At 49.0% G+C, this 26578-nt stretch overlaps 1 protein-coding gene across 3 annotated transcripts in view; it reads right to left on the bottom strand.

Moving 5' to 3' along the window:
* Positions 1 to 26578, bottom strand: part of ITPKB (inositol-trisphosphate 3-kinase B) — a 92153-nt gene that overhangs the window by 39674 nt on the left and 25901 nt on the right. Inside the window, exon 3 of one of the 3 annotated variants that reach the window (XM_057507869.1) lies at positions 3875 to 4896. The exons of the other annotated variants lie outside the window; for them this stretch is intronic. Coding sequence (XP_057363852.1) covers positions 4876 to 4896 — 21 coding nt within the window. The 3' untranslated portion in view covers positions 3875 to 4875. Of the gene's footprint in view, positions 1 to 3874; positions 4897 to 26578 lie in introns of those variants that run through there. 3 annotated transcript variants of the gene reach the window in all.

The following is a 26578-nucleotide window of genomic DNA, read 5'->3' as shown; positions in this document are numbered from 1 at the left end:
GTGCGTGTGTCCCAGAGAACTGGGTGCCACTCCAAGACAGAGCCCTCTGCTTCTCAATGTATCTCCTTGCTGGTGTTTCCTTCCAATGGGGACAGCATCTACTTGGAATTTTAGAAAATGTCACTTTTTTTCCATTTGTAAAAAGAACGTGAAATGCACCATAAGTCCAAAGACTTTCAGATGCCATTGCTGGCATCCCCTCTTCCTTCCTCAGCCTAGAAACAGCCATCCTATTGAGTGCTCCAGGAGTGTGGGAAGGAGCCTGGTTTAGAGGCAGGATGTCTGGGTTCTTTGGTCTCAGGGCTGCAGCTAATTCAGCGACGCCTAGGAAGTCATGTCACTTCTCAGTATCAGTCCACAAAACAGAAGGATTAACCGCATGAACTAAAAAATAACAGCAGGCTCCGAATTCCGTGGTCTTGGGATAGTCTCAAAAAAAGCTGAATTGTGGAGACTGACCTGCATTAATATTCTGCTTCCCTTTTGAAGTGGTTTTTAAGGAAGACAGCAGGTAAAAGAATGGAAATGTTCTTCCTTATCAGTGTAACCCGAGAGAATAGACTTAAAATTGCATTTTGACAATATGAAAGCAATTTTTTTAAGTGCTTAGAAAAAAAGTCTAACAAGGTGAAGATAGATGACTTTTCATTTCTTTATAGTTTTCTGGACTTATCCAGTTATGTACAGTGGACGTATAATGCGTTTTAAGCAAAGTTGTTGTTTTACGTTTTATTTCGCTGGGGGGAGAAATAGACTAACTTCTGTAATTCCATTTTCCACCAGTGTCACTTGCTCTTACTCCCAGTCGGGAGAAACCAGACAAGAATTTATTAAAGCGATGCGGAGGGAGAGGAAGTGCCCAAAGCCAGAGCCTGTTTAGGCACTGACACCTCGGCCCCGCGGCTGCCCTTCTGACACGCCCACGGACCCAGCCATCTCCTGCCTCACCCACCGCCGTGCGGACCCCTGGGCCGCTGACCGAGCAGGAGCCGCCCCACCCCGGCCCCAACCCCAGCGCGGGGCGTGTGAGGAAGGGCGGGGCTCCGCACGTGGGGGCGGTGCTTAGCGCGTGGGGGCGTGGCCGCGCGACCTCCGAAGAGCGCCCGCGCGGTGAAATTTAATTCGCACGCTTGAGCTCTGACAGGTGGCCTCAGGTTCTTCAAATCCCTTTTGCAGGACGGTGGGAGGTAGGAAAGCCCGAAGGCCGTCGCGCACCAGCAGGAGAAACAGCCTCTTTCCCCTGAAGAGACGCAGGGGGCTTTAGGACCCTCGTGCCCGAAACACAGTGAAGGGGGTACTGGAGGGTCGGCTTTACCGGGACCAACTGTGCTGTTACCACGACTCTTACTGGAAAGGAAAGCAGAATCTCAGTTTGGCGAGGAAGGAAAAGAGCCCCATTTTAGGTGATGGAAACTCCTCAGAGAGCAGGCTCACTCAGGCAAAGAAAAGGCTGATGGAGGGAGCTGTGCTCCCAGGCCCTTTATGTGTCCTCTCTCCAGGAAGGATTCATGCTGTCCTCTTGCCTTGAAGCCCACTGGCTGCAAGAGTTTACCTGTCTTCGGAACAGAAGAGGGAAAATGTGCCACTTCAGCCCACCGCAACACCCACACCCACACCCCTTGTGAATAAGCTGAGTTGGTGTGTCCTTCACTCTGCTAAGAAAAAGTCCCCAAATAGGCAAAGGTCAGCCCATGAAGTTATTAAATCATTGCTCCTGACTGCCCTCTGAAAGCAAAATTATTTGTGCCTGGTGGCCTTTCAGCTGAGCACCTTGGTCAGAAAATGAGCATGCATCTCCCCTCCCGTGTTAGACCCAGTGGTCTGGGGAGAGGATCTAACCCCCGCATTCTCAGCCCAGTGGGATGGTGCTAGCTCCCAGAGAAAGGCCAGACAGCTCCCTTCTTTTCAGGCTGTGGATAACACTCTGACCTAGACCAGCCCTTCTGCTCCTGAGGGGTGGGTGTTGCTCCATTTACCATGGGGTTGGCTGGCAAGTTTCCATTGCAGAGCAACAGACATCCCATCTTTAAAATAGGGTAGAGCAGGAAGGGCAAAGAATTAATATGCATTGGGTGTATACTGTGTGCCTGGCCCTATGCCAGAGCTTATATGCATTCTCTCAGCTACTCTCCACAGCCACCCTGGCATGGGCAAAGAGTAGAAATTTTTATAAATACAGAGCCCAGATCCAACCCAGGCCTGCCTGATGTAAGGCTATCTCCTTGCAATATGCTTGGGGCACACAGAGGAACACTTTCATCCATGTAAAAGATTTCATTTAAAAATTAAATATAGCCTTTTATTTTAAAATCCAATTTGAATATTTCTGCACTGTGCAGGTCTGGATCTGTGCTTTATCCCTTCCCACCTGTGACATGTAAATGCCTCAACCCAGGCAATGAAAAAAGGAGCGAATGCAGTCTATTAGCAGACCATCTTTTTGGCAACCCTGCAAATGCAGTCCTGACAACACCCCACCTCCCCCTTCAAAACAAATGTCTGTATTCTAGCATCTGTCTCTGAGAAGCCCAGGCGGGGAATTCAGATGCTGCTTATAAGCTTATAGGATGAATGACACATTAAGTAAAAATTCAGTGGCAGAGCTATCTGGAAACAGTGTAGCAGCCATGTAGGGAGGCCACCTAAAGGTCAGGCTGAAGAATTTCTTGTTCTCCTGAAGGATCCCAGGCAGATGCCTCTCTCTCACCATCATTACTCAGGAGCACTACCAGCTGAAGGCCTGGTGGGCGAATGCAGTGGCCCTTAACCTGGGCTGCACATCAGCATTCCTGGGAGCTTTATAACCACTGTTGCCTGGGTCCCACTCCCAGGGATTCTTACTTAACTGGTTTGGACTGCAGTCTAGCACTAGCATGGGACTAGTTAAAACTCCCATGTGTTTCCAGTGTGCAGCCCAGGTGAGAACCTGTGGGTTGGTGTTTGGCCCAAAAGAGCTGGAAAAACCTAAGTAACATTCAGCCAGCCATTCAGGGTTCTTGGGAACAGGGAAAGCCCAAAGGGACTTAAGTTGTTTGGCAGTGTAAGGCAAGGTGGAGCAAAGGTTTCGGAGTCAGGCAAATGGAAATTTGAATCCTAGCTCCCGCACTTTGCCCAGTGTGTGACCTAGGCCAAGCCACTTAAAGGTTCTGAGCCTTAGTTTCCTCATCTGTAAAATGTGGGTGGTAATGCTTCCCTCGCAGGGCTGTTTTAAGGACCTAGCCATAGCAGGACACTGCCTGGCTCATGCTAGGTCCTCCGTCGATGACACCTTTGACAGCTAACCAACTGAGCGCACTCAGGTTAACCTGTATTTGGTGTGAAGAGATGCCGGGGGCGGGAGCCAGAGATGAGGGAGATTCACACTTCCTGAGGGAGGACCTGTGGGAACTAAAAGAAGCTAAAAATGGTAGGTGGGCAGCAGCTCCAGCCTCCAGCACGCACGACTTTTGTTTCCCACCTCCTGTCCCTTTCTGGGGAACATACATATTTATAGGGAGAATCCAGATGCATCTGGCCACAGCTCTACCTCCCAAGGTGGGTGGCCATCGGACTGGCTTGTGTCACCCTGGATTGCATCTGCCAGGTATGTCCGCCCCAGGACCCACGCCTACTCTCTCCCTCCTTCTTTACACCCTGACGCTCTGAGAGGAGCCAGGCCCAGAGGGGTGGCCAAAGTACCACAACCTGTCATCTGTTCTGTACAAAGGGTGTGAATCTGGGTGGAAGTGGCGGACCTCGGGAATCTGTGACAGGTGTCCCAGGGCAGAGAGGTCAGGGGAGCCCCACTCAGGAACTACAGTCCCTATTTGTGCCCGAGCAGCCCAGCTGGAAAGACAAAAGGCCCTGCTGCCAACGTGACTTCCTTTCTCTCTGTCCCCTTGTCACACCATAGAGTTGATGGAGCTCCTTCACATACATTGTTCCTTGTGCTCAAAGCCGCCCCAAGAGGCAGTGGTGCAGAGTGAGAACACCCAGGTTCGCCAGTAAGAAAAAGGCAGCTCAAGGTCACAGAAGTCACCAGAGGCACAACCAGGACTTGACTCGTGTCTGTGTACCAAGCCCCCATTCTCTCCACCGTGCCACACATCCCCCCTCCCCCCCTACCCATTTCAAAAGCCTTCCTGTTTGCTGTGCAGTGGAAGCCAACTGTGAATGGGGCCACTGAGGGGGGAGGTGGCCGGTTTGATTCTCAATTCCCAAACTGTGCGTTTAGGCCACGTGCCATCCCCTCTCCTGTGCCTCTCCTCCACCCTAATCTGAGAGATGGCAAAGCCACCTGCCCAAGGCCGGGGCAAAGGGGGACTGAAAACCAACCACCAAGAACTTACAAAGCCCATACCCCAGAGCACAGTGTTCATCTTACCAAATTTCATTTTAAAAAACAAAAGAAATGAAGGTAGCACAAGATATTTTACAAAAAGAGTTTATAAGCTGCTGCCCCAAGTGGGAAATAGTAAATTGGAGCCAAAGACCTGAATATCTTAATACCCTGGGGCATGTCCCATACTGACAAACCTTCAGGCTTTCTGGGTCTCAGGGAGATTTCCAATAGAAAGAACAAAGGAATCTAACAGAAAGACAGCCCCCTACAGCACCCAGTTCTCAGCAACTGAGAATTCTCTCTCACCTGTGGCAGCAAGGCCTGACATGGGCTGTTAGGAACAAAACCCAGGGGAGTGAGGTGGAACCAGCGCAACATTACAAGGGAATGTGGAAGCCCTGCAGAGTCGCCCTCAAAGTGTTTATGGCGGGAGAAAGTCTTGCTCATCTGTTGCCAGGAACTCTCCAGCCAGCCTGCTCGGCACCAGGCTTCCAGAAGGAGACGAGCCCCAGCCAGGGAGCAGAGCAGCCAGCCTGGTGCTTCACCATCTTCTCTCAAAAGCCTGTGTAGGATGCCTGCATTTGGATTCACAGAGCAGGGGAGGGGATGACAAAGGTAGCTAGAAAATCAAACCAGGTTAAAAAACCTGAGATGGGCATTTATATGATGCAGTTCATGCAAACCTGAAATCATCCTTGGCCCAGAACTCAGATCTCTAAGAGCCCTTCTCCTTGGACAGAAAGCCCAACAGGGGAAGCTGGGGAACGAGCCCTCAGGAAGGCCTGCCACAGGGAGACAGATAAATGCATGTGAGGCTGTCCCGCCTCATGCTTTCAAAATGGCATTTCTGTATAGTATTCATTTGCTTTTCATGGAGACTCCAGAGGTGGACAGGCATTCACATCTAAAGAAAGATGTGAATTTTTCACAAAAAAAGAAAACCCAGGCACAGCGGCCTGAACCACCTGCCTGGACACACACAGGTGGGACCAGAGTCCAGAGGCACCAAAGGCCACTTGCTGCTCCGTCCATGATGGTACCCTGCCTCCCGCCCTTCACCCCCAGGCCATGGGTCAGCATTCCTGGGATGGCAGAATATTTAACTCAAAGTCTCTGTTTCTCTCCTACAGCCTGAGCAGACACTAAACCCAAGGTGGGGAATGAGGGAGGGAGCCTCGTGCACACCAGGAGGGATACAGCCCTTCAAGGAAACACCACAGTAAGAGAGGCATCAGGATGTCTCTGTCCCCAACATTTCCTCTCTACGCCTACATTTGTTGATGCTTTCAAAACTTGACGTCTTCTTATCACCCACAGGATATTTTAATTTCTCGAGACTGTGGCACTTCAAAATTCAGCCCATGCTGACCTCAATGTGCAGTAAGCTGGTACATGCGCCCCAGCTCTTCTCCACCCCGTCCCCTGTGTTCTGGAAACACTAGCCCACTCACCATTTCCTAGTCCCGCCACATTCTCTCTGGTCTCTTGGAATCTTACATCCCTCCCTGGCCAGCCACCGAAATCCAGCTCAACAGTGAAGACCTGGCTCAACCGTCCCCACTTCTAGGTGGCCTTCCCGGGTAACTCTGGCCACCGCAGGGTGGAAGTCAACCCTCCCCGCCCCGCCCCGCTGCGCCAGCTCCCTGATCTGATTGCACCTCCCGTGGCCAGCTACACTGCCAGCTCCTCCAGGGCAGCCCTGGGTCTCGCCCAGCTGGAATGTTTAGCATGTAACAGGTATTTAGTTCAGTGTTTATAGAGTGAACTAATGAAAAGCCCAAACGCACTGTAGAAAGAAAAAAATCCCCTTTCTTGTTCACGAAGCTCTAGACCTGGGGAAGCGAAGTGGCTTCCTTCTAGGTGCTGGAGTACAAGGGTCGACACCAGCCTTCCGGCCCAGGCTTTCCAGATGATGTGGAGCACCGGGGAGCTGATGCTGGGGCACATGCATGGGGCAACAAGCAGGGGGAGGATGAAGACACCCACCCGGGCGAACAGGCCCAGGTGAACAGGCGAGCTGCAACAGGAAGGAGGAGCCATGCAGCCCCTAGATAAGGCCCAGGACTCCCCAGGGAACTGTGGGAGCACTGAGGGCAAGCCATGTGGATCAGCAGGCTTCCAACCAGTTTTGTCTGCTGTGATAAGGCAGTGGAGGTGGGTGGGCAAGGGCAGGTCACAGAAGCACCTGCCCTTGATTCACCAGTGAGGCTCCAGCTGGAGAATGTCTCCAACTCCCTGGCCACCCAGAGGGCCTGATCTCGTTTCTGCTGTGTCTCGTATTGATTGGAAAGGAGGTCGTGTTGGTTACCAAAGAGAATGGAAAAATTCCTCTGGGTTCCCAGACATACCATTATGGAAGTTGGGTCCTCTGAGTATTTGGCAGGACAGAGTGGGAGATCCACTTCTGGCTTTGAGGGAACAGAGAAAATGCTGAAGCAGGAGACCATGTGAGCTTCCTGAAGCTCAGTGGGAAAACATAAAACTGCTGTATGGCCCTCCCCACCCTCTAAGAGCCTCTACAGCCAGGTGACATATCCACCACCTCTCAGCACAGACGTCACACAACATTAAACCACCATGGAGACAGCCAACCAGAGCCCTCCACACCCAGCTGGTGCTGGAAGGCTACTTCCTGGCAGAGGCTTCCTTTGTGAAATGTGATACACAGCTCTGCACATGTGGAAAAGGACATCCCAAAGGGCAGTGGTGTGTGTCCAGCCTTCCTAAGGGTCATCCTGTGTGTGGAGTGTGGACTTGCCCCTGTGCTCTTAGGGCGACTGGAGCCAGGCCTGAGTAGTGCCCGGAAGGCCTGGAGCAGAGTGTGAGGTGCAGAAGGGTGCACGGCTCAAGGGCCTGCCTGAGCTTCCCAACCGGTTCAGACTGAAAGGGTCCCCATTGAACACTGGCTCCCCCTCTCCCCTCCCCCAGCCCCTGGCAACCACTGTTCTTTTGTCTCTGTGAGTCCCAGGCTCCAGGACCCTACAGTCTGAACCTACAGGGAGGGCTGAAGCCGGGCCATGGCACCTCACTGATGTGACACCAGTCATTTGCTGCATGGACTTTCCCATGTTGTAGTCAGTGAGCACAAAGGAATGCCTAGAAAAGGAGTCCTCCTACAGCATCTTTCACACTTGGGCTGAAACAAGTGCAGAGTGGAGCCAAATTAACTCTGGTCAGGAAGAGAAGGCAGAAACAAGGCAGAATGCTGCTGAACATTTAGACTCAAGAGATGCAGCCCCATCTGTGATTTGTGCAAAGAGCTCATTCCCAAGCTCGGCCACCGCAGCCCTGCTGTAGCCAGGTCATCCCAGCACGGGAGGCCCAGGTGTGCTGCTGGGGAGCAGCTGCTCAGAGCAGGGAAATGCCATCTGTGTCTCTCAGTCCAGGGGAGGAGCTCGCCACACAGCTTCTTTTACGTCAAGTACTGGCCTTGCTGCCCTCCTGTTTACCCTTCCATCAAGAGTCCTGACAAGCCAGGGGGGCAGGGAGAGTTTCTCTAGATATAAAACAGGACTTTCATACCCTGCTGTGTAAACTTGGAGGGCCACGTCTATACACCTCAGCCACTCTACAGAGTACCAGCTATTCAACCTGTCCACCTCACAAGGAGGCCTTCATCTCAGCACGTCACAACCAGCCTCTTGCAATAGCCAAAGGTGGAAATGACCCAAGTGTCTGTCAATGGATGATCAAAATGTGGTCTGTAAACGCAATGGAATATTATTCGGCTGGAAAAAGGCAGGAAGTTCCAACACCTGCTACACCACAGATGAACCTTCAGGACATTAGGCTAAGGGAAATTGGCCAGCAGCAAAATGACACAGTGTGATTCCACTCACAGGAGGTCTGGAGCCTGGGACTCACAGAGATGGAAGAACAGTGGTTGCCAGGGACTGGGGGAGGGGGAGGGGGGAAGCCAGTGTTTAATGGGGACACTTTCAATTGAGGAAGATGAACAGTTCTGGAGATGGATGGTGGGATGGTTACACAACAATGTAAGTGCACTCAATGCCAATGAAACATACACTTTAAAATGGCTAAAATTGTATATTTTACCACAATTTTTTAAGAACTAGTTTCTTCTCTTGGGATACAAAAAGGTATCCTAGAGTATGGGAGAATATATTCATAAATGACAGATCCGATAAAGGGTTGACATCCATGCAAATTATTTTCTTCAAACTAACTGTAGACACATTTCTAAGATCCATTTCATCTAGTCTCTTCCCAACCTCAAGCGATAGGTTTTCGATGACAGTGGCAGGAGGTAGGTAGCGAATGAGCATGTCTGGGGAGAGCTCTGCATGTGCAAGAGTGGGGCATTTGAAAATCAATCCCAGAAAATCCCTCAAGTGTTCGTGAATCAACAGCATGAAGGGGAGGGCCTCAAGGGAGCAGACATTCTCCCCACTCAATTTGCAAAAGAGTATTTCAGTTAGTGCCTTTGACCCAATATAGAGCACTTAATTTTAATGCAGGAACAATGAAAAGACGCTAGCCTTAAGACTATGTCTTAAGGAAAACCACTCTCTAACTAGTTTCAGCTTTCCCTAACAAATAGTAACACTGTAATGCCAAGCAGCCAGGCATGCCACCTGAACAGCTGTGCACTCTGCTTCTGAAAGTCCCATCTCTCCTGATCACATTACTGCACTTGATGGGTTTTACTGTAAATGACTCCAAACCAAAAACAAGCACAGAAGAGCACTGCATTACATCGGCCCCCATGCTAAAGGCAGGACTCACTGGGTCCCCAGGGGTTCACCTGAGGCCCACCCTAGAACAGAGCATCCTGGGACTTGCCGAAGACCAAATGTATGACCTACCAAGGGCAGTGATGAAAAATGACAGTCCAGGGAAGACAAGTTCAAAAGGCCTGGGAGGAACAGATGGTGCTGGCAAAACTGGACAGCTACATGTAAGAGAATGAAACTGGATCACTGTCTAACCCCATACACAAAAGTAAATTCAAAATGGATCAAAGACCTGAATGTAAGTCATAAAACCATAAAACTCTTAGAAAAAAACATAGGCAAAAATTTCATGGACATAAACATGAGCGACTACTTCATGAACATATCTCCCTGGGCAAGGGAAACAAAAGCAAAAATGAACAAGTGGGACTATATCAAGCTAAAAAGCTTTTGTACAGCAAAGGACACTATCAATTGAACAAAAAGGTATCCTACAGTATGGGAGAATATATTCATAGATGACAGATCCAATAAAGGGTTGACATCCAAAATACATAAAGAGCTCACACACCTCAACAGACAAAAAGCAAATAATCCAATTTAAAAATGGGCAGAGGAGCTGAACAGACAGTTCTCCAAAGAAGAAATTCAGATGGCAAACAGACACATGAAAAGATGCTCCACATCGCTTGTCATCAGAGAAATGCAAATTAAAACCACAATAAGATATCATCTCACACCAGTAAGGATCGCCATCATCGAAAAGACAAACAATAACAAATGTTGGCGAGGTTGTGGAGAACAGGGAACCCTCCTACACTGCTGGTGGGAATGTAAATTAGTTCAACCATTGTGGAAAGCAGTATGGAGGTTCCTCAAAATGCTCAAAATAGAAATACCATTTGACCCAGGAATTCCACTTCTAGGAATTTACCCTAAGAATGCAGTACTCCAGTTTGAAAAAGACAGATGTACCCCTATGTTTATCACCGCACTATTTACAATAGCTAAGATATGGAAGCAACCTAAATGTTCATCAGTAGGTTAATGGATAAAGAAGATGTGGTACATATACACAACGGAATATTACTCAGCCATAAGAAAAAAATAGATCCTACCATTTGCAACAACATGGATGGAGCTAGAGGGTATTATGCTCAGTGAAATAAGCCAGGCAGAGAAAGACAAGTACCAAATGATTTCACTCATATGTGGAGTATAAGAACAAAGGAAAACTGAAGGAACAAAACAGCAGCAGAATAACAGAACCCACGAATGGACTAATAGTTACCAAAGGGAAAGGGACTGGGGAAGATGGGTGGGGAGGGAGGGACAAGGGTGGGGAAAAAGAAAGGGTGCATTACGATTAGCATGTATAGTGTGGGGCGGGCATGGGGAGGGCTGTGTGACACAGAGCAGACAAGTAGTGATTTTACAGCATCTTACTATGCTGATGGACAGTGACTGTGAAGGGGTATGTGGGGGGGACTTGGTGAAGGGGGAGCCTAGTAAACATAATGTTCTTCATGTAATTGTAGATTAATGATACCAAAATTAAAAAATTAAAAAAAAAAAAGGCCTGGGAGGGAATCAGTACTCATCAAGGGCCTGCTATGTGTAAGGTGCTGAACCTTAGTTTGTTATAGGGTCTTCATAACTGTTGAGAGTCCAGTTCTTAAAAGAGTCAAGTAATATGCCCAACGAGCAGTTAGCATTCAACTCCAAGGATTACACTCTTTCTATCACACTGGCTGCCTCTAACAATCTGAGTTGTTTTTGGTTGTTTTTCTTTTTTGGTTCAAAAAAAAGAAAAACAACCAAAGACCATGCTTGCCTGGCTTCTAAAAGTCTCCAAGTTTTCCTCAGGCCCCAGCCCAGCCCAGCTCAATTTTCCTTTTGGGTAAAAAGAACATCATCCCAGCTGCTATGTCCCAAGTCACATGAAGTGATGGGAAGAGATATCACAAACACAAGTCCAAAAACATCTTTAAATAAATAGAAAAGCAGAAATCATCGTTAAAGGGGTAAGCTTTTAAAGAAAGCACTGCCACTCCGGTTCTGCAGCCCTGGAGTCCTTAACATAAACCAGTGCCGACCGACCCCCACTCCACGTTGCCATGGAGCAGCTGAGGCTGAACTTGGTCTCCAAAGCCTAGTCCTCCTCCAGAGAGCCTGGGGGTCTGGGCAGTATTTCTGGGCTGGCTATTTCTGAGCCAGCCACTGTCAGGGAAAGTCACATCAAACCACTGCCTGGCATATGAGGTAAGACATAGCTGGAGGGTTCATGTTGTTCCAGAGATTTATCCTTCAAGTTAAATTGGTAATGCCCAAAATATACATGTAAATATTCAGATTTGAGGAACAAGTGAACTTCTTTAAAATGAAGAAAGAAGGAAAGAAAGTCCCTGTGTGGCCACACCATGGTGTGCATTTTTGCCAGTGTGAGGCTGCCTCTCATTTCTCCTTTTCCTATTTTCCCAATGAGCACCTACAACCAGGTGACATAAAATCTCAATCCCTAGCTCCTAAATCCATGGCTTGGTCTCCTCCTGGACCTGGGGACTCTTGCCTCAGCTGAAGTCCCTGACAAGCTGCCGAGGCCCGACTGCGATCGTAGCTGGTCAGGGAACAGTGCAGGCATTCTGATCCTAGTTTGGTGTTCTTTTGTTGGGAGACGTAGGAGCCCTTCAAGGCAGCACCATTACAACAGACCCTTCTGGTCAACTTCTGTGAGCAGAGCACAGAGCCCTGCTTTCTCAGACGCTGGAGAGGACTTCCTGCTGTGAACAGTGAGGGCCAGGAGCCCCAGAGCAGGCATATAAGACACTGAGCAGAGGCAGCCTCAGGCCTCTCCGCCATCTCTTGCCTCCTCTCCTGCCTTTTCCTGACAGGTCTAAACGCAATGCTGTCAAGCAATGCCGAGAAGCTCTTTGCACCCAGAGCCTCAACTAAGAATCATGGCTTCAGAATTTAATTTCTAGACTTTAGAACCACAACCTATGTGATTCTACAGACCACTGCCTGCTGCTCGCCTAGCCTTTTTAATCACGACCCACTGTAAGCAATTGAATTTACAGCATGCACCAGCGTATTCCTCACGTACACACAGAAACTGAAAACAGAAGTTTCACAAAACAGCACTTACCACTGCTTTGTGCAATACACTTTGATAATTCTATTTCTTTTAAAACATGTTGGCTGCAGCCATCTATGTTGGACCCCCATTTGAGGGTCATGATCTGTAGTTTTAAAATTGCTGTGGTTCTCGGAAGATGACTGGTTAGCCAGAGACGGGTAAGGTTCCTCAAGGGAGGAACAACCTAAGACAGGCACAGTCGCAGGGGGGCCATCAGGTGAGAAATTGGGGATCAACAGAGGTGAGGCTTAGAACCTCACCCCCCCCACCCGTTTTGAGAGAAATCTTCTGCATCCGTGGATGTTTTGTTGCCCTTGTCTAGCTTGGATTAATACTTAGTCTATAGGCACACACCTGACACCTGATCATCTACATTTGCCCTCTTACAGCACTAAACTATGTTTTCTACCTTTATCTTGCATCTACCTACCACTTCAGCATTTTATTAAACATAATAATAATAATAATAAGGGAGAAATGTGGGATTCACATACAAATCAAGTATAAAAATCAAACGAATATTCATATTTGACCTGATTGTTTATAGTTCATAATGCGTGATCAAAACCGAAAGTTTCTGTGATGACTGCCCTTGTACTGTTCACCATGTAAGAACTTATTCACTATGTAAGAATTTGTTCACCATGTAAGAACTTGTTCATTATGCTTCAGAAGATTGGAGACTGTTGAGAATTAGGCTTGGGGTTGATTAATGATTGTGCATTGAGTCCCCTATGCAGAATTTTACTGTTGTTAACAACCATTTGATCAATAAATATGAGAGATGCCCTCTCAAAAAAAAAAAATTGCTGTGGTTCTTAGGAGCCAGTCCTACCTTAGTTAACATCTTGTGCTGACTTCATAGGTCAGACAGAGGGTATACACCAGGGGGTTGATATGGAGCTTAATCCCCTTTCCTGGATAACTCAAATTTCCCCAATAAAGACCCACACTGGTGCTCTTAAGAGAATTCGAAATATCCCATGGCCCCAGCAGACTCTCACAGCATACCCTGCTTCCTGTCCTTGTCTTCAAGGACAGCCCTGAAAGACCTCAACTGTGTGTTCACAGAGCCATTGCTAATAACTTTTAAGATAGTGCAAAGAATACGAAAAGGGTCAAAGGACTAAGGTTGGGTAAATATTTTGCCTATTTTGCCAAAGAGGATTCTGGAGGCTTGCAACCGGCAAACATAGGGCTGGATTCTAGAACAAGTGATTTGTGAATATTTACAGGGAAAAGCAGAAACCACTAACAGTCTAAATGAGTTCAGTAAAGGAAACTCTCAACAGACCAACCTCATTTCTTCTTTAGATGCAGGCTATAAAACCAGGAAGATGCCGCAAAGCATGTATTTAGATCTCATCAAGTTGCATGAAAAGACAGAAATAACGTCTGTATCAGAGTGCAGTTGTATAGTTTTGAAGCTGTCTGAACTATACCCTAGAGGCTATTGATCCTGGACTTGCAGGGACTTTGAGGAATGCTTCTATTTGGCCCCCAAAGGGTTCCTTCCTGAGTCTAATCCTAGTTAACCTTTAGATCAATGTCCTCTTTAATTGTGAAGAGCTACAGTTCTAACTGGTATGGAGTTCCCTCAATAGTAACTGAGAACTGAACACGCATATGGCACTCTGAAGTTTTATCAAGTGCTTTCACGCCTCTTATCTCATTTGAGCCTCACAAGTTGGAGAGCCAGGTGTCATTATATTCATTCTGCAGTTGAAGGAATCAGGCTCAGCCATCAGGGTTTCTCAACCTCTGCCAAGTGACATTTTGGATGGAGTAATTCTTTGCTCTCCTTGCACTGCAGGATTTGGCAGCATCTCTGACCTCTACCCACAAAATGCCAGCAGCACCCCTGCTTATAGTAAGACAGACAAAAATGTCTCCAGATATTACCAAATGTCCCCTGACAGCCAAAATCACCTGTGGTTGAAAATCACTCGGTTAACTGGCTTGGTCAAGGTCCAGAGTTTAAAAGTTGCCAGGGCAATATTTGTCTTTTCATTCTTCCTATCCTCTCAAAAAGCTGGGAGGAATAATGAATACAGTCAATCAGAGGAGTCAAGATTATCTTGATTGAAATGCTATATGCCAAAATAACTAAGAGGTCCTGAAAGTCCTTATTTTGTTTTGAAATATCCATCGTGCAGAGAGAGGCTGGGGCTGGTGTATCAGCAGTTAGGAATGGTGGAGGTGGGGGTGGGGGGTGTCCAGCTCTTGACCAGCAGTCCAGGCCATCTCCCACTCACCAGCCCAGCCCTGCTGCCCTTGCATCGTTCTTGCATCCTCTAATCATTTCATCTTCTGATCCTCAGTTTCCATTTCTGGGAAATGAGGATAACAGTATATCTAGCTCATCATTTTGCGATGTGGTTAAATGGGAATTAAGTGGCACACATAAAGTGCTCACAAGTAGCCACCAGCTGTTAATGATGACCCAGCAGGTAAGCAGTAACCATACGTTGTACACTGAAGGCTCCCACCTCTGACAAGATGAAGACGTGGCAGGCCTGGCCTGTACTTCCTCTGTTCTTCTCTGAGGACACCACTTTCTAGTTGGGGCATTAGCTGCTGCTGTTTTCGGAGTCCCTTTGGAGACACAGTGACCACTAAAACGACTTTCTCCAGAGCAGTCACTGCTGGCATTGGCAATGAGAAAAAACAGGACCACAATACCTTAACATCCGGGAGGGCTCTGAATGGTTTCTATTCACACTTGTGTGAAAGGTTTCATCACACTTACTGAGGTCACGGAATCTCAGAGCTGAGACAGTGTGGAGGCATGTTGACCCAAGCCTCCCCCTTCGGCCTGGGTCCCCAATCCCCCCCTAACACCAGGGGCCTGGGGGGCTCAACACAGCCCATCCCCACCCCCAGGAAAACATCCTTGGCATGGGTCACACTCAATGATGCCGGTTTCTATAGGAAGGACAGGTACAATATCCCTAATTAAAAAGAGAACACAAGCCTGAAGTTCATTCATCTTGGGAACAAATCATACCAGCAACCACTAAACAAATGGGTTTGCTTTAATTTGGAGGTGTTAGTACCTGAGAGTATTGGTAATATAGTTTGTGGAACTAATAAACAGGGGCAAACATCAACTAAAAGTCGGTAAGTCCTGGAAGAAATCCACTGATTCAGGCAACGTGCCTGTCACATAACACCTGGTTAACCTTTCTGAATCTGCTTCCTTGTCTGAAAGATTATGGAAATAATCCTTGTGAGGCATGATTAAGGCATGAGGCATTTAAGGGCACAGTACCACAGTACAGTGTTTGGCAAATATCCAAAAAATGTTAAGTTTCTTTCCCCTTTCTCCACCAATAAGCAAATCTAAAAATATCACAAAAATACAGTGCAGAAAACATAAGAAACAGAATTTCCCCCTTTTAGACGAGTGAGCATTACAAAGCAGACAGAGCCCTGGTGTGAACAATTTCCTCTTCTCATCACCCCCCAGCTGGAAGCCTGGAAGCCAGAGGGTGATACCTGCGCCAGAGTCTCCAACTCGGCAAATGCCAGCTGCCCGTCCACCCCAAGGGAGCAGGGGAAATAACATCCCTTACAAGAGAACCGGGCTTCACGCAGTGCCCTGCAGCCTGAGGAGCACCCAGTCCCTCTTTCTCACTGTGATGTACAAGCTGGCGTGGGGAAGTGATTACAGGGGAAGACACTGGCGACCAACTCCAGGTGGCATTAGTGAAAAATGGACACCTCACCGGGTTCCTCTGCACAGAACCCGCAACTCCCTGGGCAACAGCTGCCCCCGAGCACCATGGCTCTCCAGCCCTGCCTGGCACTGTGGGCATCAGCCATGCCCCATGCCAGGGCACTCAGAGAGGGCTGGGAGGCATCTTCTGAGCGACCTCACAGAGGCAGGTGCAGGTCCGAGGCAACAGGCTCCCAAGCTGAGCACCCAAGAGGGAGAGTGCCCGCCAAAACCTAGCCTTAGAGGGAAGGCAGAACTGGGCTGTGTAACCAGGCCTCAGCTCCACATTATCACCACATCATGGTGGCCACGAAAGCAGAAGCATCAACTCAGCAATTATTCCAGGGGAGGTTTCTCTTGAGACCTTCAGCATGGCCAGAACAGGCACCAAACAGATGTGCCTCTACATCTGGATGTTAAGGGGTCCCAGAAGGGAACTAACACCCTCTCGAGGCAGGCCTGGTCACGGCCACCAGACAGGAGGCAGAGCCTCACATGCTGTGCTCCCCAGACAGATGGAACGTGACCGTGTGCTGGGGGCGGACAGCACTGCAGGCTGAAAGGCAGCTTTGGGCTTGTCTGTCCAGCCAGTTCAAATGTTTTCTGTCCCCTAAATGTCATGGATGTAGCTGTCACGGAGCCAAGGGGCTCACCCACACTGGCTAGGGCAGCAGCTCTGCTGGGTTTCTCTTTGTTTCCACAGCACCCAGCATGGCACCTGGCACAGGATGAATGTCTGGAAAATCTCTGTTGACGTGAAAGATGAGAAAGGTCACCGACTTACAGAGTCTGTGCAGCAGCTGCTTTAGGCAGAGGGGCAGGCGAGCAAAGCTGAATGAATGCACAGGTGCTCTGCAGCCTCCCTTAAATGGGGGTGTGGATGCCCTGAGCCATTTAAAGGAGGGACACCTTTTGGAACCACAAGGCTGGGAAGTGTGTGCCTTTTCATCTTGCCTCTCCCCTGACTCAGAGCAGGGGCCAACTAAACCACGCCTGTAAAAGACAGAGGCCCACAGGACAGGTATTACTCACACACGTCTGAGTGGGTTACAACTAATTCACCAGCAGCTGGAGAAGAATGGAAAAGGGAGACTCTCCCTGTGGGTGGCCAGTCCCAAAACTAGGGAGCCACGCACTGACTGACATCAGCGGAGGAGGAGGAAAGGCATCTGCTGCAGGAGGTTCTGAAGAGCTGCATCCTGGAGGAGAGCTGTATCCTAGAGGAGGCAGCTCTCTCCTGCCCCGGGCTCCTGAGCCAGAGCTCAGCTCTGGGCCTGGCTTCTTGTCCCGTCTGCTGACTGAGTACTCACAGGCCTGCTGATGATCTCCAGTAAAAGCCCTGGGTGTCACCTCTGCTGATCTGGTCATGTCACCGGCTACTGGCCTCTCCAACCTGTCACACTTACTTGCTTAAAATTAAGGTTGAGCTGAGCAGCTCAGGAAAGAATGGGAAAACCAGTACCAAACCAGAGTCATCTGGAAAGTCTGCCAGCTGCTGGGGATGCCTCAGAGAAGAGCTGACGTGCAAGGAACAATGCCTTAAGTTTTCCTCTGGCTCCTTGAACTCTCCATGGCCCTCCGGCCTCCTCTCACACCCACCATCTCCCGTAAGGAACAGCCCTGGCTTTCTAACATGCTGATAATAAGGGCCTATCAGGCCAAGAAGGAGGGAAAGGTCCCAAAAGGAAAGTACTTAGTGGGCCATTTGTCCAGTAGGAAAACTGAAGACAGCAGCCTCCTGGTCAGCAGCACCATGACAGTGTAAAGAAAGGTGCAAGGAAAGGACACCTGGAGTGTGACCTCTGAGGGTCACAGCCCTGCCAGGTCCCTAAACAGGCTGCTGACAATGCTGATTTGCTGATCTGACAACCTGAGAGTGGGGTAGTGTTGAGCACAGCAGTTAAGAGCCCAGCCTTTGGAGCCAGGTGGCCTGTGTTCACACACTAGAATTTTCTCAGACACTTGAGAAATTACTTAACCTTTTTGTGTCTCAGTTTCCTCCTCTGCAAAATAGGTATATAATAGCACTTACCTCACAGAGCCATTACAAGGACTAAATAAACCAAATTATTTAAAGCACTTAGAGCAACACCTGGCACATAGGAAGTGCTCAATCTTAGCCATCTTTACTGTCAGCTTTCTGAGAGCAGCCCTTGCTTGGATATTCTCCATAGCACAGTGCATAGCACAGCCAAATTTAAAAACAAAAACAATTAGTCCCATTTACCACGGTATGCAAGGCACTTTACTTACATCACCCCCCCTCCACACACCCAATGCAGGAAATATTTTTACAGAAGATAAGTATCTTGCCTAAAATGAAATAAGTAACTGGCCAGACTAGAACTGAAACTCAGCCTCTTCCCATAGGCTTCTCTGCCTGATAAACTCCACCTATCTATACAGAACCAGAAGGGAGCAGCCCAAACAGAAGTCAAGCAAAAGAGGGACAGAATACAAAAAGAAAGGCTGGGACCTCAGAAAAATTCCCTATCTTGTAAAGGCCTGTGTCTCTTTCTGGCCCTTGGTCTGCCACCATTGGCAGCTTTCTCCTGGGCTCTGGACCTGACTACCCAGGGCACTACCTGGCAGCACCCAGCACCTTCACTGAGAAACCAGCAACACATGGTCAGAAATGGTTTTTGTGGACACAGATGGGGACAAGACCTCTCGTGACATCCCAGCCACCCAATGACATGAATTCTTCATGTGAACACATCTCCAAGGACTTCAAATGCTCTTGGCACTGTGATAAAAGCCAACCACAGGGTCTGTGTGAGCCTCAGGCAAGGCTCTCTGCTCAATAAACCCAGAACAACTGCTGTTTCAAGAAGCACCAAAGCACCATTTCTACGGAACAGAAAGCACAATCCCAACAGGATCACTGTAAGACCCTGCGGGCTCACACCTTGCCACAACAACCCTACTTTACTTCCAGAATTTGACTTTTCCCATTCTTTCCAAGGACATCATCTCTTAAGCTCCACAGGTACTCGGAGACCTGATCAGAAAACTGTCAGCATGGCAGGGAGTAGGAGGAGCAGGGAGTCTTCCTAGAGGCTGCTGCTGACTGGCCCCAAAGCAAACTTCAGGGGCCCTCACTCTCTCACCCGAATGTGATACAAGGGCTCAATGTCATGACCAACTGAATCCTAAGTACCTTACAGCTCCAGCACCATAAACACTCCCTAATTCTGCAAAACAATCAGTACCACATAGCCATTTCCCTCTCACTGATTACTCCCTTATCAGAAATCTTCCTCTTCTAACACAGGCACAAACTAACAGAGGTTCAGAAAAGGCAGGAAATGCTTGCCTTGGACCAGAGAAAATACCAGGGAGCAGAAAGAGGTGAGAAAGACTACATCAGGTTTTTATTGAGCAGGACAACTTTTTCCTCAACAGAATGATCAACTTGCTGGCTCCCACTACTTCATCAAGGTGAGGTACCCCTCTGCTGGGCTGCCTATGCTTTTAGGGTCTCATTGTACCTCTCTGTTAAAAGGGCAGGAAACTGGCCCTGTGCCTAGAGAGGTGCTGAGTTGACTACATTGGGCACAGTAAGAGCACAGATTTAATTGACTCATTTGGTTCTAAGAAACCCGACACACAACTTCCCAACCCACCGCCCCGTGTCTTTAGTGGGCAGGTGGTAGTGAAGACCATTAACGGGGTACCTTCCCCACCTGCTCAGTCTAGAACCCGCTTAGACTAGAGTGGATAGGAACTGGAGACCTGGGCCAGCGTGCTGAGAGGAAAGAATTTCAGGAGAGCAGGTCCGAGCCGGCAGATCTGATCTGCACTTGGCCTCGCAGGCCGTGTTTTGTGCCTGTCTGCACTGCACCTTGCCCCAGCTCCCACTGTCGGAGACAGGCGTCTGAATAACTTTATTCCTCTCGATTAAACAGCTGTCCTGCAACAGATAATCTGCACTGACCCCACTAAGAAGTCCAAGCTGCTGCAGCTGCAGGAGGTTTATTTTCACACCAGTTAACTATCCAGTGGCTGGAACCCTGAGATCAGAGTGAGGCAGTGATTTCGGGGAAGGTGGGCGCCGTCAACGTAGGCATCAGGGAAAGGGCAGAGCTGCCGGGGAAGCAGCCCCCCGCCCGGGGAGTGCAGCCCGAACCGCGCCCCTCACCCCGCTCTCCACCGGGACTGGCCGGCGCCGCCTGCGCTTCCCGGCCGAGGCCCGGGACGCCAACGACCGCTGCTCTCGGAGAACGGTCTCCGCCAACCCGCCGCCAGCAGGGGAGCCGCCTCCCGGCATGCTCAGCGTCGGTCACGTGACGGGCGGCTCCCGGGTGCCGATGGCGGCGGCACCGGCGGGGTCGCCTGGAAATAGCTCTGCGCCCTCGCAGCGGGAGCGCCGGGCCGCTGCCCGGTGCCAGGCAGGGCAGGCGCTGCTCCTCAGTCCCGGCCCGCGGGCCGGCGTGGGTGTGCAGGACGCGTCCAGCAGCTCCGCATGCGCGGATGCCCCAGGGTCCGCAGTCCACGCAACGGCGTCTAGGCGGGCCGAGCGGCTCGACAGCGCCCGTTTATTGTCACTGCTGCTCGGTAGTTGACAGACCCATTCCTCCTACTGCAAAGCCACACTGGATTCGGCCCAAGACTGAATTAGCAATTATCAACTCCCACGCCTTCCCGCATCGCTCACCCCAAAGAACAACGAACAACTCGGCCCCACTGTTAAGTTAACTTTGGGTAACAGCTGCAGCAGAAACTAATACCTTCGCGGCTGCAGACAGCACTGGCCCAACTCCACCCACAGTGTGGACAGGGCACCAGGTCTGCATCCAGCTCTGCCTGATACTTAACCCTCGTATTTCTCTAAACCTCCAACGGCAAGAGGGTCAGGTTTTTCGCGCTATGTGTTCAGACCCAGAGAACTTGCGATGACTCAGGCTTTAATTCAGCACACACTGCTCTAGGAAAAACGAGGGTTGCTCACGGAGTAAGGAAAATAAACATGAACAATACAAGCACATGAGAAAAATCAGCACGCCATAAAGTATCAATTACAAGTTACCAACTCTTAGGTCATTAGGAAAAATTTAACTGAGCAGACAATGAATCTTGTCTTTCTGGGAAATTTTCTGGGGAAGGCACCATTTTCTCACCCTGGAGAAACAAACAGACTGTGACAAAAGTACTGGAGATAAATATGACACAGGCAAAGAGAGTTTACAGTGGCTTGAAACAAAGCAGTCCATCAATCTGGCAACTTTACAGCCAAGCTCTTTCCAGAAATGGCAGGCTACTTAAATAGTAAGTGGTGGAGGTTGAACAATGCAGTGCCCAGTCCAGAATTGAGTCTTTCATCTCCACAGCTGTTGTGGGAAAACCTGTGATTGCACACAGCTTGGACTGCACTTCAAATCTTGAGCTGGAATAAACGTTTTTATAGCTGTGGGCTTCTTTTGCAATATGAAACAATCTCCTCATGAAACAAGAATTGGAAGAGAGAAACCCTGGCAAAATTGCATGCTTTTAAGAAGAATGACAGCATTGCTCTTGCTTTGTCAGAAGTGCTACATGTTCAGAGAAACAAGGACAAAACCAAGGTAGAACCAGATTTATAAGTTCTCCACACAGGTCACTCTCCCACTCAGCAGGATCATCCTAAAATTTCGTAGAATATTTAGGAACTAATCCCTTTATCACTCACATTTTGCTGGTGAGAGAGAGGGAAAAGATTCCAGAAACATAAAACATTAAATATATATATATATTCCAATCTCTCTCCTTCCTGCCCAAGTCCTGTCAACTTCCTGGGTCAAATCCAGATATTTGGAAAAGGGCTGTGTGCACATATACACATACATCCCTTCAACCTCAGACCAGAAAGACTCGGATCTGTGACTGCTTCGACCTATTCCAGGAAGCTAGGCAGGCCTTGACAGCCCAAGGCTGTGAGCATCCAGGTAACATCCAAAGACACTAGGGTTTTTGAGAACAGATCTTTGATGCCCTAGTCATTTCTTACAGCTCCCTCTCAGGCAGATCATTTGAAAAATTTGAATAGTCCTTGGGAACTGGAGCAAAGCCTCTTACACAAGCAAGCCCAGAGGTGCTGGGAAAGCACTTTGATAAACAAGAAAAGGTGTTCTCCTTCTGCCAACTCCCAGGTACCCATTTGCTCACAAAAACATCAGTCCCACCAGCCTATTCTCTCTTGTTCCAAGCTGCTAGAAGCTAAGGGTCAGCAGGCTAAGGTCAAGAGCTGCTGGGAGTTGCCAGGAACATGAGGGCAAATGTGCCCCCTCCCCCTTCCTGTGGTGTACAGGTCAGAAAGCATTCAGAACCCATCTCTACCCCACCAACCCTGAAAGATTTTAATAGTTTCCATCAGAGACAGTACAACATTTTAAAAAGAATAAGATGAAGAGAAAGAGCATGGTATCCCAAAGTTGAACTCAACCCTGAAAAATAACAATAAAAAATAAGCAAAACTACCTGATAGTGAAATGCTTTGGGCTCGACAGTTGTTCCCTCCCATTTCCATCCCTAGGTTCCTTGACTGGAAACTTGCTAGAACCTGGGTTTTCAGAGGGACCTCAGAGATCAACAAGTCTTTGGGTTCTGTAAACCTGGAGACTGTGGACTGGAGTTGAGATGGGCTTCTAGCCACAAATGTCCTGAAAGAACATGACATGCCAAGTGGTTTGTGAAACAGGCATTTCTCCAGGCACAGGGGGAACCACTTTCACCACTCTTCCCAAAATGGCCTAAAAGGGGTTAAAAACCATTGATATGGTCCAGCTCTTGGATTTCACAGATAAGCCCCTGAAAACTCAAATGAGCCCTCCAGGCGACAGAGTAAATTATATGTCACCTTCTAAAGCTGGTTGGGGCCTGGAGGAGGTGGAGGAGGAGGACACCTCATGAGCTTACAGGCCTTTTCCCTTTCCAATTACAAGGATTCCGTGAAGCCTCCAGCCGCCACTCTGTCTGGCTTTCTGGGCCTGGGTGTGTTAGTCACCATGCTGTTACCAAGGTGTACATGGCCAGAGGACTGGGGGTGGCTGGTCGTGGCCAGTGGCCAGCTAGCTAACACCCAGGCACCTGCTCGCAGCTGAGTTCCTTCCTGGGGGCTCAAAAAAGGGGTTTTCAAAACATACAGTCTTCATAGGGTGAGGCTCAATTCAATCCTCAAAGGACCCATCACAAAGGTTGGTTACATACGAAAATTTAGTAAAAACCATGGCCCTCAAGTAACAGATGGTCTCTATTTCCAGGCCAGAACAATTAAGGGAAAAAAAAAAGACCTATTAGAATAAGTTGGAATGAAAACATTCCTGCAAAATAGTGATTTTAAGAGCAAACCACAGAATAGAAAAATATTTACAAGTATATATTGATAGCTTATTATACAAAAATGCTCTCAAGAGCCATCATTACTGCAACTCAGTTCCATGGCAGCTCAACAGGGATAAGCAGGCAGTTTACACAGGAGTCACTAAAAGCCATTATCACAAGGAAACATGTAGAGCACCACTTGTAAACTGGATTTCAAGTTAAAAATTTCAGGGACAATTAGATATACAAAACTACAAAGAAAACCTGATGGTGAGAGAAAAGTTGGAGCGCTACAACTTTGCTTTGGCCCTGTAATGGGTCTGTCTTTCCCGAGGAAGATGGAAAGGTGACACAACTATGCACTCTTCTTGGGCTCTGGCCGACAGTATCACTGAGGGGGACATTTCCCAAGGAAGCAACTAAAGGGAGAAGAGAAACAGTAATTTTTATGAAAATGCTCATTGTTGCATAAAAGCAACAAGCACACCTAGAGCATATGTGTGATGACGTACGTGGTGTAGTGGCCCAAAGCTCAGACTCGGGAATCAGACTGCAAGACGTTTCTGGATACTCTGCACCTCATCTGAAAATAGGTTACGAAGAGGATTGAGTAAAATAGTCCACTGTGCCTGGTACATAGTAAGTACTCGAGAAAGTTAGGTGCTATTATTATATATTCACTTAAAATAACAAGCAGATGACTTCTGTCAATTCATGAAAATGAAAATGTGAGGTGACATTAACACAATGAAATTAAAAGATAAAAGAAGTACAGTTAGACTATAATTGTGTAAAACAAAATTAGGTAGCGTATCAGAAGCCAAAATGTACTTGTAATGAATGAAATCATTCCTTTGGTCATGGTTACCATTAGATTCTTTATCTGTAACATTTGAGTCCATGTTAAAAATCAAAAGTAACAAAGAAAAGAATCAACATGCCTCAAACACTTTGAGGGATGAAGCAGGAACAGAGTAGGGGACTCCCCTGAAGGAGCTCAGCAAAATGCATGCTCAGGGAGCTATTCCAGGAGTCGATACTCATTGTTTGAAGTAACCCCCGTGCCAGAGGCTGACTTGGGCACCACCATGTGACACAGTCTAGTCAGTGAGACATAGGGGATGTCTGCTGGGGGTCTTCTGAGAAAGATATCTTAGACATAAGGTATAGCCATCCCCTTTGTCCTCCACAACATGCTGTGAACACAGGACACCTGGACCTGCAGCAGGCATTCTGCGGCCCTGAGAAGAGAAGTCACCATGCTATGGGCACAGGCAGGCTGATGCACAGACACAGGCCCTCGAGTGACGTGGCTGCGCTAGTGAATTACCCAAAACTTGAGTTGCCTGTGTTGGGACTTGCTAATTAAGGCGAAATCATACATTTTGTCTATCGTCCACGCCAGTGGAGTTGCAGCATCCTGTTATTTGCAACCGAGTGCATCTAACGGCTGACGCAGCATCCTAAGCAGCCTCTGGATGGAGGTCTGGCAGGCCCCTCAAGCCCCTTGGCTTTAGGGATTCTGCCAGGACTCCTCCTGTAGCCCATCCTGGGAGAGAGCCTTGGGGAGGGGGAGGAAGAAAAGGCACTGGTATTGGCCTCCCCGGTGTACAGAAGAGCTTTCCAGGCCTAAGGATGACCAGCAGAGCCCCAGACATCAGGCCCCTGCAGAGGGACCCTCCAGAGGCCCCCTGGCCACCAGCTCTCTCATTTCTGGAGCCATACATTTCACACAAGCCATGACGAAACTGCCCTCTGGAGTAGGGCTGCCAGAAAAAGGACAGGCCACCCAGGTAAGTCTGAAGTTCAGATAAACAATGAGGGACTTTTCAGTGTATGTAGGCCTCCATGCCTTTGCTCTATGCCAGGCCCCAGATGGGATAAAGGCCACTGCCTGCACACTGGAACTGGAAATGGCCTCTCTGCCCCTTGTCGTCTGGCTGCCCAGACGTCTGGGTGTGTCTGGCCCAGGGGTAGGAGGATGGCCCTTGTGTGGTCACACAAGGTCTCTAGTGAGTCAACGAAGGTCTGATGTGCAGTTTATAGTAACAGGTGAGGAGTGGCTGACACTTAAAATGCAAGAATGGGATGGATGTCACTGTAGTCCTGAGGTTTGGAAACTGCACCAGCTGTGGGAGGATCCCGAGTGGGGGCACAGGCTCCTGGAGTCCAGCATTCCCCCATGAGAACATCCTAGATGAAGCAAAAGAGACGATATTTCCCTGGGCCTTCCCTGTCTCAATATGAAACTCCACATCTGTCAACAAGCACAGAAAGCCGCAGTAGGCTGGGCATTGGCTGTCACCTGTTCACCGTCTAGAGAATCGCCTTACCTGTGGCCACGTGGGCTCACAGCCTTTCTCCAGTTGGCCAGGTCTTACATTACTGCCCCCTCGGGCCAAGGACTAGGTCTGCCCAATTTGTTCCATGTGGCCCTATCTACCTGCTCACACAGTCCCTTAATAAAGCTAGCCCATGAGAGTGGGCCTCGTTTCCTAGAACCTGGCTTTAGGGTTCTGTCTGCTATCTTTATGGTGCCCTGCCCAGGGCCAGCACTAGCTCAGGGCAGGTACATAGCAAGTGCCTGTGCAGAAACACCTCACTGGCCAAGGGAGCTTCACGCTGACAGGCTGAAAGATACAGACAAGCACCAGCAACAGACAGACAGACAACTTTCCCTTCCCTGCCTCTTCCTCTCCCTGCCCATGTGCTGCCTCACAGAGAAGGTGCTGTGCCAACAGGTATCACTGGAAGAAGGGTTTGGGTTGGAATGGCTGGCGACCATGACTGCCAGAAGAACAGAAGGGAGAAAAGACCTGGAGTCTATGTTCCTAGTGACCCCTTTTGATTACTTGTCTTTTTTTCTTTCTGGAAACAGAAAGGAAAACTAAACAAAAATTCAGGTAAGAATGAGGTGAGCAGGGCCTGCTGACTAATTTGCAGGGCTCAGTGCAAAGTGAAAATGCAGCATCTCTTGTTCCAAAAGCAGTGGGGAGATGGGCAGGGCCTGAAAGGCAGTGAAATAGAAATCTCTTTCCCTTCTTCTGCATCTTTCTCTCAACCTGAAGCAGTGTTGCATCTTTGCTATTCAATGTGTCTGGGTGAGTGCAGACCCTCATGGAACCCACGGGCCTCCCCACACGCCTCCGGCCACTCAAGCAGCTCCAGCTCCCCTCCTGCTGGCTGCCAGTCACCAGGGCACTCTTCCCACAGCCCGCCTGGGGATGGGGGCAGCCAAGGGACTGCAAGCCCTGTGCGGAGGTGTGCCTGGCAGCTGGCGGGGCTCAGCCAGAGGCTATGCATCCCTGAGCTGCCGCCTTGGGGCCTTGGCCCTGGCCCAACCTGATCCCTCACCCAGGCCCCCGATGGGCCATCAGCAGTGGCTGGGGCACAGCCAGAGAAGGCAGGTG

This window comes from Manis pentadactyla, chromosome 9 (assembly GCF_030020395.1).
Source record: "Manis pentadactyla isolate mManPen7 chromosome 9, mManPen7.hap1, whole genome shotgun sequence".
Classification (NCBI taxonomy): Eukaryota; Metazoa; Chordata; class Mammalia; order Pholidota; family Manidae; genus Manis; species Manis pentadactyla.
This window is presented reverse-complemented; position numbering and strand designations above follow the sequence as displayed.